General features: G+C 45.2%; 1 protein-coding gene across 1 annotated transcript; it reads right to left on the reverse strand.

The window, feature by feature from the left end:
- Window positions 1-313: 313 nt before the first annotated feature.
- LOC109755186 (4-coumarate--CoA ligase-like 7) lies at window positions 314-8,574 on the reverse strand. The gene is made up of 5 exons (XM_020314081.4): window positions 7,446-8,574; window positions 1,293-1,479; window positions 1,062-1,207; window positions 916-983; window positions 314-788 (listed from the first exon to the last, which is right to left on the reverse strand). Exons 1-5 carry the CDS (start codon window positions 8,469-8,471, stop codon window positions 575-577), a joined length of 1,641 nt encoding a protein of 546 aa, XP_020169670.1. The 5' UTR covers window positions 8,472-8,574; the 3' UTR covers window positions 314-574.
- Between the last annotated feature and the right edge of the window lie 4,337 nt (window positions 8,575-12,911).

The following is a 12,911-nucleotide window of genomic DNA, read 5'->3' on the forward strand; positions in this document are numbered from 1 at the left end:
CCCTGGCTTCCAAAGCCCCTTACAACGATGCAAGGCAACAGATCCTCGGTGCCACCTTCCCCGGCAGACACGCAATAACGCTGATAAGCTCCCCAGGTGGTGGCGGGGAAGGGAGGGAGGGGTGGCGGCGAGGCTTGGGTTAGGTCAGTCTCATGTCGCCTGAGAAGGGCGATGAGCTTACGAATAATTGACTAGCCAAAATGTTGGTTAGAGATTCCTTGGCCCTTTACTGGCCCAAAAATTGGCAAAAGTTGTGAAGAGAATGTGCAACTTCGCGTAGGCAACCAAAATTTTGACTAGCAACCAATGCAAGGACCAAAATACGGCTGCCTAAATTTTTGCATGGCACTTTTGGCACCAATCAAACATACGCTATATTCTACTAGGTGTGAGAATTGACAAGTGACAAGCGGGAGAAAAATAAAATGCTTCGCCAAGAGGGCACAACAAGGTTTGAACATTAACTTTGAGCACTCCACACCACAGTTGCTGTCGATATTATAAGTCTTCTTTTTGCCCATTGCAACGCATACGAACGAGGATCCAACCGAGGGTCTCACTCTCACAAGCTTGATCACAGTCTGGACAGATGGCTCGACAACTGCCTTCTCAAGATCTTCCCGGCCGGCGATCTGGGTATGGAGTCGATGAAGAGCACCTTGCGGACCTTCTTGTACGGCGCCACCTGCTTCGCCACGTGCTCCATGATTTGTGCCTCAGTGATCTTGCTCCCGGGTTGCCTCACCACCAGCGCCATGGGTATCTCTCCCGCCTCTTCGTGAGGATATCTGCAAATTCACTGGAACCGTCAATACTGCCGGAGCATGTGGCACCGTACATTCAGTTTGTAAGCTGCCATGTTCCATTGTAAAATTCAAAATGCGATAAACTGTCACGATAATTCATCGGACTTACGGCATAACTGCAGCATCAAAAATTTCTGGCAACGATTGCAGGATAAGCTCCAGCTCTACAGGCGCGACCTGCAGTATTCAGTTTATCCAGCTAAGCATCAATCATGCAAATCAGGTTACTAACTTGATGAGCTGATAAGAGCGGACCTGATAGGCCTTGTACTTGATGAGCTCCTTGAGCCTATCAACCACGAACAGAAACCCATCCTGATCAATGTAGCAAAGGTCGCCGGTCTTCAACCAGCCTTCCGAATCGAAAGCGGCTGCGTTCGCCTCATCGTCGCCTACGTAACCTGCACAGACACAAAAAACTGTAACCTGAAATAACCAAAACTGAGGGCAATGTGCATTGCTGGACGATGCTCGTGGGTTCATCACCTGTCATGATGGAAGGACCTCTCAAACACAGCTCCCCTTTCTGCCCGACGGACAAGGGCTCGCCGGTGACGATGTCGACGATCTTCGCCTCGACGTTGTGGTTGATGCGGCCGGCGGAGCCTACGTGGGAGCACTCGTCCCGGTCGACCATCAAGGATACGGCCCCAGCCTCTGTTGAGCCATAACCCTGAAGCAGGTTTAAGCCACAAGATTTTAGAAATTGTACTGAAAAATCTCCTAGACTTGCACCAATTTGACACGGTGAGCAGATCCTATGGCTGCAGATTACAGTCGTTCTTCTCACCGTTGACAGAAACGACTCTTTTAACTACGAAAAACTTGTCTTGAAATACATAATTTGATCATCATCCCGAAGAGACTTTAGTAGTGTTTTCGTAAGGGGCAGAAGAACGTGTGTGTTTCTTTAGGTAGGTCTTCACACATTTTGTGCGATCCCAGTGCAATCACATGTTCCGGGATCCATCATTGACTCCGGCGATTGCTCAGGTAAACCTGGGCACAAGTTTGCACGCTTTTGGGGTGAAACGGACAGCACGCAGACGGGTCGGCCGTCTGCGCGTGTCCTCCCCTAGCTCACCCGTCGGTGGCACAGAGACGTCTTTTTCTATCCGCCCCCTCCCACCCTCCGGCCGCACCCCCTCCACTCTTCTCCACTCTTCCCCTCGCCGCCGCCGCCGCTGCCATTGCAGCTGTCCAGCTCGAACGCGCGCTCATCCAGCCCCTTCCTCTCGGCGCCCCCCGAGCTACCCAACCACGGCCACCTGATTTGCGCACCCGCCGGCCGGATTTGGGGCGGATCCGGTCGATTTTGAGCTCGCCCGGCTGTGGGAGGCCGCGCCGCGCCATGGACTGGCCGGGCACCGGACCGGAAGGCCCTGGCAGGGCGGCAAGGCCGCATGCAGGCAATGGCTCCTCCTCTAGCCGCTCGGAACTACACCGTCGGTGGTCCGCCGGCAGATACACGAATGGCGGTCGGCCGGGCTCGGTGCTAGCCCAAAAGCTTGTCGGCACACCATTGCCACTCATTAAGTGCGACCACTGCCCAAAGAAGGTCGTGCGCCGCGTGTCTACAACGCCGGAACATCCCGGATGGGTGTTCATCAAGTGCTTAAACGATGGGGTATGTGCTCTTTTTAGCTTCGGTTGTGCTCTTAGATTTGACTAGTTGTGCTAACTTAAAATTTTATTGTGTAGCATGGATGCAAGTTTTGGTATTGAGAAGAAGAGTACATCAATATATTGATAGAGCGTAATTTAGTAGATGTTCGTGCACTTTTAGCTAGCATAGAGACTAGAGATGAGACTAGTGCACTTGTTGCTAGATTAGAGGCTAGACATGAGATTAGATGCGAGGAAGCAACCTCTACTTTTTTAGAGTCGAAGAAGAAAGAAACACGCAAGATCGAGCCTCCTCCACAGATAAACAATGAATGCATCAAGAAGGCACTAATCCAACTTACAGGAGCAGTTATGGAAGTTGGATATCTTCTAAAATGTATTCTTGTGGTTCTTGTTTTCTTTGATCTTACTTTTCTAGTCAAAATTTGGTGATGTATTCCTATGTACCAAAAATGAATGATGAAAAAAAATTAAGGGCTTGCAAAGAAAAATGTACGCGGACAGGATGCGGCCGGGATGCGTCCGCGTGTTGGGCGCACGGCAACCATATCCCAGAAACGACCCGGACACGACCGCATTGCCCTACCCAAACGGACAGAATCCGGGTAAAACGGACGTTCGTTTGGGGTCGCGCGGTGGAGTTGGCCTCAAGATCAAAGGCTGAAGCTGGACACCCCATGAAGCGTCAACCTCAAAAACACATTTTGAAAAGCACTTCTCCTGCTTTGAGCATTCATATGAACATATTGAGTAAATAACATAAAACTACCATTTTTCGGGTTAGTGTCTCAAAAAACAACCAAAAATTTGTTTGTCGCTGATACGTACCGAAAGTGTGGTTCGACTGTTTCAAAAACCTCAAATGACCATGCAATTTAAAATTGATCCGGTTTATGACAGTTGGGGCCCACACATAAGAGAATCGTTTGTTTATCCATTTGTTTGACCGTTAACTTACATGTGAGGCCCACATGTAAGTGTCCTTCCTCATATTCTAATAAACAAAATTCTCCAACCCTCAGTTTTTTACAAAATTACAAATATGTCCTCATATACAATCGGGTCCTTGCTAACATTTTAAAAAAGCAACCAGGGAAGAAGAGGGGGTAGCTCGTGGTTCCTGTAGCCGGCCGATCATGGCTCGTGCGGAGGAGGCCGATGCATTTCTGGCGTGCTCGCAGCCACGACTCATGAGGAGAGAGAGAGAGGGGGAGGGGAGAGGGAGAGAGGGAGAGAGGGAGGGAGAGAGAGAAGAGGGCTAATTTTTTTTAAATAATACATTTTTTAATTAATTTTCATAAATATTACGCTGGGTAATTTTTTTTCAAAAATAATACACCGTCGGCCCGCTGCAGGCCGACTGGGCCTAGTCGGCCCACAGCAGGCCGATTGGACTCCAGTCGGCCTACAGCTGGCCGACTGGCCCCTATCGGCCCACTGTGGGCTGATTGGGTCCTGTCGGCCCGCTATGGGCCGACTGGAGCTAATTGGCTCGCTGTGGGCTAATTGTTTTTGCAAAAAAAAAGTAGGCATAAAAAATATATGTTTAAAAAAATATTAATCATGTAATTAAAAAATGTTAAACGTGTATAAAAAAATGTTCCTGATGTATACAAAAAATGTACAATATATATGCAAAAAAGTTGACTAAAAATATGTTCTAAAAAGTGTTAATCATGTATTTCAAAATTGTTAAAGGTGTGTATAAAAAATGTTCCTTATCTATACAAAAAATATAGAATGTGTATGAAAAAACGTTGACACCAAAAAAATATGTTTGAAAAAAATGTTAATCATGTATTTGAAAAAATGTTCCTTATCTATACAAAAAATATAGAATGTGTATGAAAAAAAGTTTACACCAAAAAATATGTTTGAAAAAAATGTTAATCATGTATTTGAAAAAATGTTCAACGAGTACACAAAAATGTTTCATGTATTGGAATGAAAGGTTAAACGTGTATAAAAAAATGTTCCAGCTCCGGATCCGGTATGGGAGCATCACGGACCTAAGTACGATTGGTTGCTCTTTTTGTATGGAACTGGAACATTTTTTTCAAACATATTTTTTTGGTGTCAACTTTTTTCATACACATTCTATATTTTTTGAATAGATAAGATATATTTTTTATACACACATTTAACAATTTTTAAATACATGTTTAACACTTTTTAAAACATATTTTTTATGTCAACTTTTTTGCATATATATTGTACATTTTTTGTATACATCAGGAACATTTTTTATGCACGTTTAACATTTTTTTAATTGCATGATTGACAGTTTTTAAACATATATTTTTATGCCTATTTCTTTTGCAAAAACAATTAGCCCACAGCAAGCCAATTAGCTTCAATCGGTCCACAGTGGGCCGACAGGACGCAATCAGCCCCAAGTGGGCCGGCAGGGGCCAGTCGGCCAGCTGTAGGCCGACTGGAATCCAATCGGCCTGCTGTGGGCCGACTAGGGCGGGCCGACGGTGTATTATTTTTTAAAAAAATTTATCCAGCGTAATATTTATGAAAATTAATAAAAAAATGTATTATTAAAAAAATAGCGAGAAGAGGAAGGAAGAGATACAACCCTCAGTGTAAGTTAAGGGTCAAACAAAATAGTCAAACAGGCTGTTTATTTAAGAATGGGATCAATTTTAAATCGCATGGTCATTTTTTTCAAACAGTCGACCACACTTTGTATGTGGTCTTGTATGTAATTTTAAGATTAAAAAAAATGTCGACCGTGGCTTATTTCTTAGCTTTATCTTCAATAACTACCCATTCCTAAAAATATGGGGAGACATATTGTGTTAAGAGATCATTTCTTGTCTTCTCTTAAATAAGAGAAGACAACTCTTTTCTTATGAGTTCTCTCTTCTTCACCTGATCGTTTATCCTAAGATAGCACCATTGTACATGCTGGTAGAACCAGGGATCCTACCGGACCTGCTCCGCAGGTTGTAGGGGGAGGATGGAGGAGGGCGCGGCGATGAGCGGGCGCGCCGGCGGCTGGGCGCCGTCGCGTGGGAGGAGGATGGCGGCGACGGTGGCTAGGGTTAGAGGCGGCTAGGGTTCCGGCTCCTCTGGGAGCCGGGCAATAGAGATAATAATATTCTTATTGCTTGATTCCAAAAAGAGTCTTACAACCTATATTTATAACCTAGATAACTTGCAGAACAATTAACCTAAGATAACTCGAAATCACTAATTAAGGAGTACTCGTTGCAAAGAACACTCCATCTTCCCCGGTCACGACAAGTGGCGCACATGCAGTGCGCCACTTGTTGCAACCTGGGAGTTTTCCCTTTTTTCGTAGATTCGTTTATTCAAAACGTTTTATCTCTTAAACCGTGCGTCCAAATCTTAAACCGTTTTCACCATTGGATTCCTCGCGTCGAGATCTTCAAAACTAGATCCTATGTTGATAGGTTTTGACGAACTTTTTTTCACAAAAAAAACCGAATGAAAAAACCAAACCGGGAGCACGGTTTTTCCCCTTTCCGAAAGAGGCACGCCCGTGCCTCTCGCGAAATCACAACCGTGCCTCTCGTGGAAGAAAAACCGTGACTCTCGTGAAAAGAAAAAAAACAGAAAACGCGTTTTTTTCCCTTTCCGAAAGAGGCACGCCCGTGACTCTCGCGAAAGCACAACCGTGCCTCTGGCGAAAGCAAAACCGTGACTCTCGCGAAAGAAAAAAAATAAAAAACGCGTATTTTTTCCCTTTCCGCGAGGCACGGCCGTGACTCTCGCAAAAGCACAACCGTGCCTCTCGCGGAAGCAAAACCGTGACTCTCGCGAAAGAAAAAAAAACAGAAAACGCGTTTTGTTTTTCCCTTTCCGAGAGGCACGGCCGTGACTCATGAAAGCACAACCGTGCCTCTCTCGGAAGTAAAACCGTGACTCTCACGAAAGAAAGAAAAAACAGAAAACGCGTTTTTTTCGTTTCCGAAAGGCACGGCCGTGAGTCTCGCTAAAGCACAACCGTGCCTCTCGCGAAAAAAAAACGTGACTTTTCACGGAAGAAAAAAAAGTAAATGCGTTTTTTCGTGCAATTTTTTTTTTCAAAATGTTTTTTTGGTCGAAACGCTAAGGAAGACCGGGGAAAAACCAAAACGTAGAAAAAAACCGGAAAAAAGCCGAAAACGCGTGCGGACAAATAAAAAAAAACAAAATCTGGAGGGAGCGTCCAGAGCGCGATACGTGGCGAATGGCTGAGAGCGCGCCAAGTGGCGTTGATCGTTGCGAGGCTCCTGAAGGAGCGCTCGTTAACTAGTTGCTTCCAAGATAACTTGTATAAGAATTAACCTAAGATAACTTGTGGGCTAAGATTGCCCAGTGGGCCTAACTAAACCGGCCATAACACATGCCCTTATTAGCTTATTTTGTTTTCTTTTCACGTGCGTTTTTCTCACATGTTGCTGGGCCGGCCCACTAGGCATCGCGCACGGGCGTCAGCTGCGCTTAGCGGCGCTGAAAGCGCCCAATAGAAGCTCCCGTTTGACGTAGAGCAGGGGGAAATGTCCTTTTGAATTAGACCTTACTACAAAGATTTCTCTCAGACCCATCACATCATTTTGGTTGCCTTTGGATCTTCACCTTTTCCTTACATCCAATTGCCCACATCACGCAAAAAAAAAATCCCACATATTAAAACAGCACACCACTCTTTCAGCAAATCTAAAACCGCGTGGTATATCATTTTCACTGGTGTTGTCAATTTCATTCAGCAAAATTGGGTGCCCAATGGTCCTTTTCTCAAAAATAATAATATTATCTTCACCAAAGCTCATCAAAAAGCGATTCTTTAGGACCCAGGTAACACGATATGTGACTGCACTATACCTACTTTTGTTACTTAGTTATTCTATTCTTTATATAATGTGTTTGTGGGTCCTATTTGCCATACGCGTTTTATGTACTGTATGTTTTAAGGTAAGGGCAAACAATACGTACGTTAGTTATTAAGTACTACGTAGGAAATAAAGGAAAACGACGTATTGACGTGGAAACACTAACCGTGCGTAGATCCACGTGAGGGAAGCGCCGACGGAACTGCTCCGCCACCGGCGTCGGCAGAGGGGCTCCGCCGCAGACCACCCGCACCAGGCTCTTCAGCCGGTACCTGTCTCTGGTTATCGCCAGCACCATGGGAGGCGCCGCCGTTATCTCCGTGACCTCCCACCGCTCCGCCGCCTCCAGCATCCCCCTCAACCCCGCCCGCGCGGCCGCGTCCGTCATCACGACCATCGTACGCCCCTGCGCCAGCCCGTTCAGCACGGACGAGAAACCCATGGAGTGGAACATGGGAGCACTCATCAGATTCCTCTCGACGCCCTTCCTCGACTTCACGTGGTGGGCGTGCAGCCCCGCCCCCGTTGCTATGAGGCTCCGGTGCGACAGCGCCACCGCCTTCACCCGCCCCGACGTGCCGGAGGAGTACTGGATGGTCGCTGTCGCGGACTGGCGCACCGCACCGGCGTCGAGCGGTGCCGACGACTCGTTATCCCCTTGGTTGCAGTGCAGGAGGGAGCGGAAGTGCGGGGAGTCGAGGAGGACGGTGGGGAGGCCGGCGGGCAGCTTGGCGGCGGTGGAGGAGACCGCGAAGGCGACGGACGCGCCGGAGAGGGAGACGAGGCGGGACACCTCGGCGGCGGTGAGGGCCGGGTTGGCCGGGGACACGGCCGCGCCGACGGCGAGGAGCGCGAAGTAGAGCACGGGCACGTCGAGCCGCGAGGGGGCGAGGACGAAGGCCACGTCGCCGCGGCCGAGCGGGAGCGGGAGCGCGCGCGAGCGCAGGGCGGCCGCGAGCGCGCGCGCCTGGGACAGGAACGCCGGGTAGGAGACGGCGTCGCCGGTGGCGGCGTCGAGGAGCGCGGGGTGGGCGGGGAGAGGGGACGGCAGCAGCGACAGCGCGAAGGCCGGGAATGTGAGTGGGACGTCCGCCGGCGGCAGCGGCAGCGGCGGGCGGAGGCTGCGGAATGACTTGGTTGTTGTGCAGTAGCCGCTGCGGGCGTCCATGGCTCCGCCGTGGGCGCTGGACATCTTCGACTGGGAAGGGAAACTCGTGAGTGGGGCGAGGCGGTGAAGTGGTGACTGGTGAGGGAGGCTGTCGCAGACTCGTTGTGGACAAGGAGACTGCAACGATGAAGGTGGGTTGTTTCACGGATATTGGGATATTGGGTGGTAGTCGTAATCAAGCAGCAGGCGAGCAATAATCCTCGACTTAGGCTAACTCTAACGCGGACGCAAACTTATGAGGAATTCGTCCACTTTAGCTAGATTTCAGTCAGCTGAATTTTAGTTTTGTGGTCAATTGATTTTCTATCCCTTGGATTGTGCTTTAAGATTTGTGTACTTTTTCTTTTTTCAGTCATGTTTTGCTTATGGTACTGGGCTGTTTGATACAATTCACACCTATTTTGGGTCAGTCGATTTTCTTCTTGGGCTGATGTGTGCATGCTTTTTTCTATGTTTTTGCTTTTGTTTTCTGCACGTGTGTGCTTTTACATTTTATTTTTCAGTTGAGTTTTTTTACGTGCATTTTCGGATGTTGAGTGCGTGAAAATGTATACATACAAGTACTACATGTACAAATTATATTAGAGTACGGAAACTTCACTCTTATATATTTATTCTGCATATAATAAAAAGTGCATATTTGTGCTAATTGTGTGGAATTTTTTTTATTTTCTTTATTCTTTAACGATAATAACAATGCTCATTGTTTTGCTAATTAAATATATTTTTCTGTTATTATGTGTATGTATGCATGAAAGTACTGTACAATATGTTTGTAATTTATACTAGACTGCTAAAATTGCATTATTATATGTGCATTCACTGTATATTATAAAGAGTGCAATTTCATTGCAAAGTTGTGGGCAAGTTTTTTATTTATTTTCTTTCTTCCTAAGCGTAATACCAATGTCGCTAATTTATTCTCTCTTAGAAAAAAATATTATTATTATTATTATGTTTAGTTTTTAATTCATTTCCTGTTTCTAAGGACGATACCAATGCCATTTATTGGTTCCTTGTTTAAAAACTTTGCTTTATGTAAAATTCACTATTATATGTTTATTCTTACATAACTAAAAAAGTGCATTTTATGTGTAAATTGTGTGCAAATTGTATCATTTTTTTGAATTCATTTCTTCTTAAAGGGTGCTACCAATGCCACTATACATCATTTCTTCTTAGAAAAATATATTTTTATTTTTGTGTTTGTCAGTAAGTATACACGCAAGTATGATACACCATGTGTGTAAACTATAGTAGAGAGCAAAAATTGCATTGTATATGCTTACTTCTAGCATATTACAAAAGTGCAATTTCAGGGCATACTTGTGTGCAAGTTATTTTTTAATTTCCTTTCTTCTTAAAGGGTTTCATTTTCCCCTAGAAAACTTCATTATTTTGTTCTAGTTTTAGTTTTTATATTTTCTTTCTTCTTAAAGGGTTTCATTCTTACATAGAAAACTTAATTATTTTGTTTTATTTTTGGTTTTCGTATTGTTTTCTTAAAGGGTTTCATTCTTCCGTACAAAACTTCATTATTTTGTTTTACTTTTAGTTTTTTGTCTTGTTAAAGGGTTTCATTCTTCCCTAGAAAACTTCATTATTTTGTTTTTGTTTTTTTACTTTCTTTCGTCTTAAAGGGTTTCAATCTTCCCTAGAAAACTTCATTAATTTGTTTTGATTTTTATTTTGTTTCTTTTTAAAGGGTTTTATTCTTCCCTAGAAATATTCATTATTTTGTTTTCATTTTAATTTAAATTTTATTTCATTTTCTTTATTTAACGGTAATATCTTTATTTTTTCATATTATAACAAAGCACAATTTCTTTGTAAATTGTGTGCAAATTTTGCCTTTACTTGTTTTTTATTGCCTTTCTTCTTAAATGGTACTGTCAACGTTCAATTGTTTTTATTTTCTTTCTTCTTCAAGGTAATATTAAATGTCAATGATTAATTTTAGCTTAGAATACTTCATTATTATGATTTTTTTTTCTATTTTTCTCTTTCTTCTTTAAGGGTGTTATCGACTCCACTAATTCATTTCTTCAGAGAAAACATCTTTTTTTGCAAAAGTTCCACTAACATATGTTTATTCTTGCATATTATAAAAATACATAATTTCTGTACATATTGTGTGCAAGTTTTATCAGTATTTATTTTGTTTCTGAGGTGGTGGTGGTGGTGGTGGTGTGGTGTACGGTTGATGGTGTAGGAGTGCAACTTGCTTGAGGTTAGGCAAGGCTAATCCATCAATCATAGCATATAATTACTATGTATCACAAAATAGTTTGGATGAAATGAAGGACGATTGGAGGAAATGACGTATGTATCATACGTCTATGCATATGCATGCAGAGTGCATCATGCATAGATACATGCATGGTGCTGCAGAAATGTTTTGATCGGAGGACAGGATCATGAATGCATATCGTGCATGCGTGCAGAATGTGTGCATGCATAGAGAATCAGGCTGGAATGGGCTAGCTACCAAACACAAGTGTTGTTTGTCGACTGGCCCAAAAATAAGAATCAGTCGACTTACACGTAGTTGCTCCCGAATTCGTCCGGGTTGGCTGTAGAGGCCGCGTCCGCCCTTGTCCGCGTCCAACCAGCCAATCCATTTGGTCCGCCTCGCCGCCGGTGTGTTTTTCAACTAACATATTTTGATTATCATACATAGCTGGATTGCACAATGAAGTTAGAATTCATGCTAGCATTCATGTCAGCGTACAAGACAATTGCATCTTGTTCATAGTTTTTGCATCTCTTGCAGAATGAAGCTATAAACAAAATAATCGCGCCATGGTCATAGTTAATCCATCTCGGCCATAGTTCATGCATCTCGGCAGAACATATATGATCACACATATATCTCGAGCATCTCCTTTTACTTCTTCTCAAACCAAACCCTTCGTCTTGTGAACACATCTTGCTCAAGTTGGCTGTCATGATCTTCACTTTCTTCGTGATTAGTGTGAGCTTTTATCTCATTTTCTCTTGACCAGGTATTGATCTCATCGATCTCAAGCTTCTTTTTATATCAAATATGGTCTTCCTTGCCTCCTCTTTCAGTCTTTCTCTTGGCGCTTTCTCTCTTCCGTCTCTTCCCTCTTCACGATTGCCACCTCCTTTTGAGTCATGAACCCTTCAAAGTTTCTTGCAAGGCGAGTGTCGAAGCATCACACTTGTCATCCACCTTGGAATTGGTCTTCCCCCTCAACCGCTTCTCACTTTCACTTGGCTCAACGACCCCGATGAGGGGCCACCATCTTTCTTTTGGGCCACATATTGTTCTTTAAACTTTTGGCACTATCAAATGATCGTCCAACAATGGGTCAAGTTGAATGGCTTACGCGCATGCTGAACCTTGAAGATTTCCAAAGCTTGAAGCAGCTACATATTGAATTGATACTAACCAGATTCATATGCATAGGAGGACGACCATGGCATCAAGCTCGTATGAACAAGGGGAGGAATTGTATACCATGTCTTTGTTGCCAAGGCCACTCATGGCCGGCCGGAGATATTCTCATGTGAGCCACAAAATATGTTGCCCTCCAATTGGATGAAGGTCCACCTATTTTGGAGTGACACGTCACCAGGGTCACTCCCAAATTTGTAGGGCGCAAACCTTCTACGCTCATGGAAGTATGTATGGACCTGCTTCCAAAATGTTAATCCCTTTTGCTCGGCACTAGTTTTGCGATCTTGTCCAATTGTCATCCAAGCTTCGCAAATTAACTTATCCTCATCCTTTGTGTATCCTCCCATCCTCACGCTTTGTCGCATCTTTTGTGCATTGGCTTGATGAGATAGCTCCTCGTGAAACAATGGCTCATCGTCGATGTCAACTCTATCTTGCTGTTGGTTGCCTTGCTCTTGAGTTTCTTGGCCTTGGGTAACTTCACCTTGGTGGTCATGGGTGTCTTGGCCGCGACCGACTTGGCTTTGAGTCTACTCGACATCATACTCTTGGCCACCCTCATAAATCATCTCCTTAGTGAAATCGTTGCAGTACGTTGAGTCGTCCAGCGTCAGGGTCGGCATACCATCAAATAGGATGCGGGCATCGGGAAAGTTGCCCGTGGGGATCGCCTGCGGACGCTTCCTTTGTGTCCCGGTGGACTGGCAAGCCACGAGTGTGGCGTTGAGATCAAGGGCAGGCACCACGGGGACGACCGGCACGAAGTCACCCATTTCGGACGAGCCGCCCCGAGGCGGCGTGGAGAAGCAGGTTGTGGTTGGATCGTGTCCGGGAAGGTACCCATATGCCGACGGTGTTGTTGAAATGCGCAGCGACTCCAGAAGCTTGGGCGGGCAGGCTGCTAACGAGCCCCTGGTGGCCATCACAGAAGGGTCGATTCTTGGTACCCCCAGCAACAGGAGGGCATGCTGAGTGTACTTGGCGACGAGGGCCTTGCTCTCCACAACAGCGGCCTGGGCCTGAGTGACAGCTGCGGCGGT

Source organism: Aegilops tauschii, chromosome 4, assembly GCF_002575655.3.
Source record: "Aegilops tauschii subsp. strangulata cultivar AL8/78 chromosome 4, Aet v6.0, whole genome shotgun sequence".
NCBI lineage: Eukaryota > Viridiplantae > Streptophyta > Magnoliopsida > Poales > Poaceae > Aegilops > Aegilops tauschii.

Bases quoted from the DNA above. Each gene is read 5' to 3' on its own strand.
- LOC109755186 (XM_020314081.4), bottom strand. From the start codon at position 8,471: ATGTCCAGCGCCCACGGCGGAGCCATGGACGCCCGCAGCGGCTACTGC. The intron at 984-1,061 runs GTCCGCTCTTAT...TGAATACTGCAG, and splicing joins TCAAGTACAAGGCCTATCAG to GTCGCGCCTGTAGAGCTGGA. The intron at 789-915 runs GTAAGTCCGATG...GTGAATTTGCAG, and splicing joins TTTGATGCTGCAGTTATGCC to ATATCCTCACGAAGAGGCGG.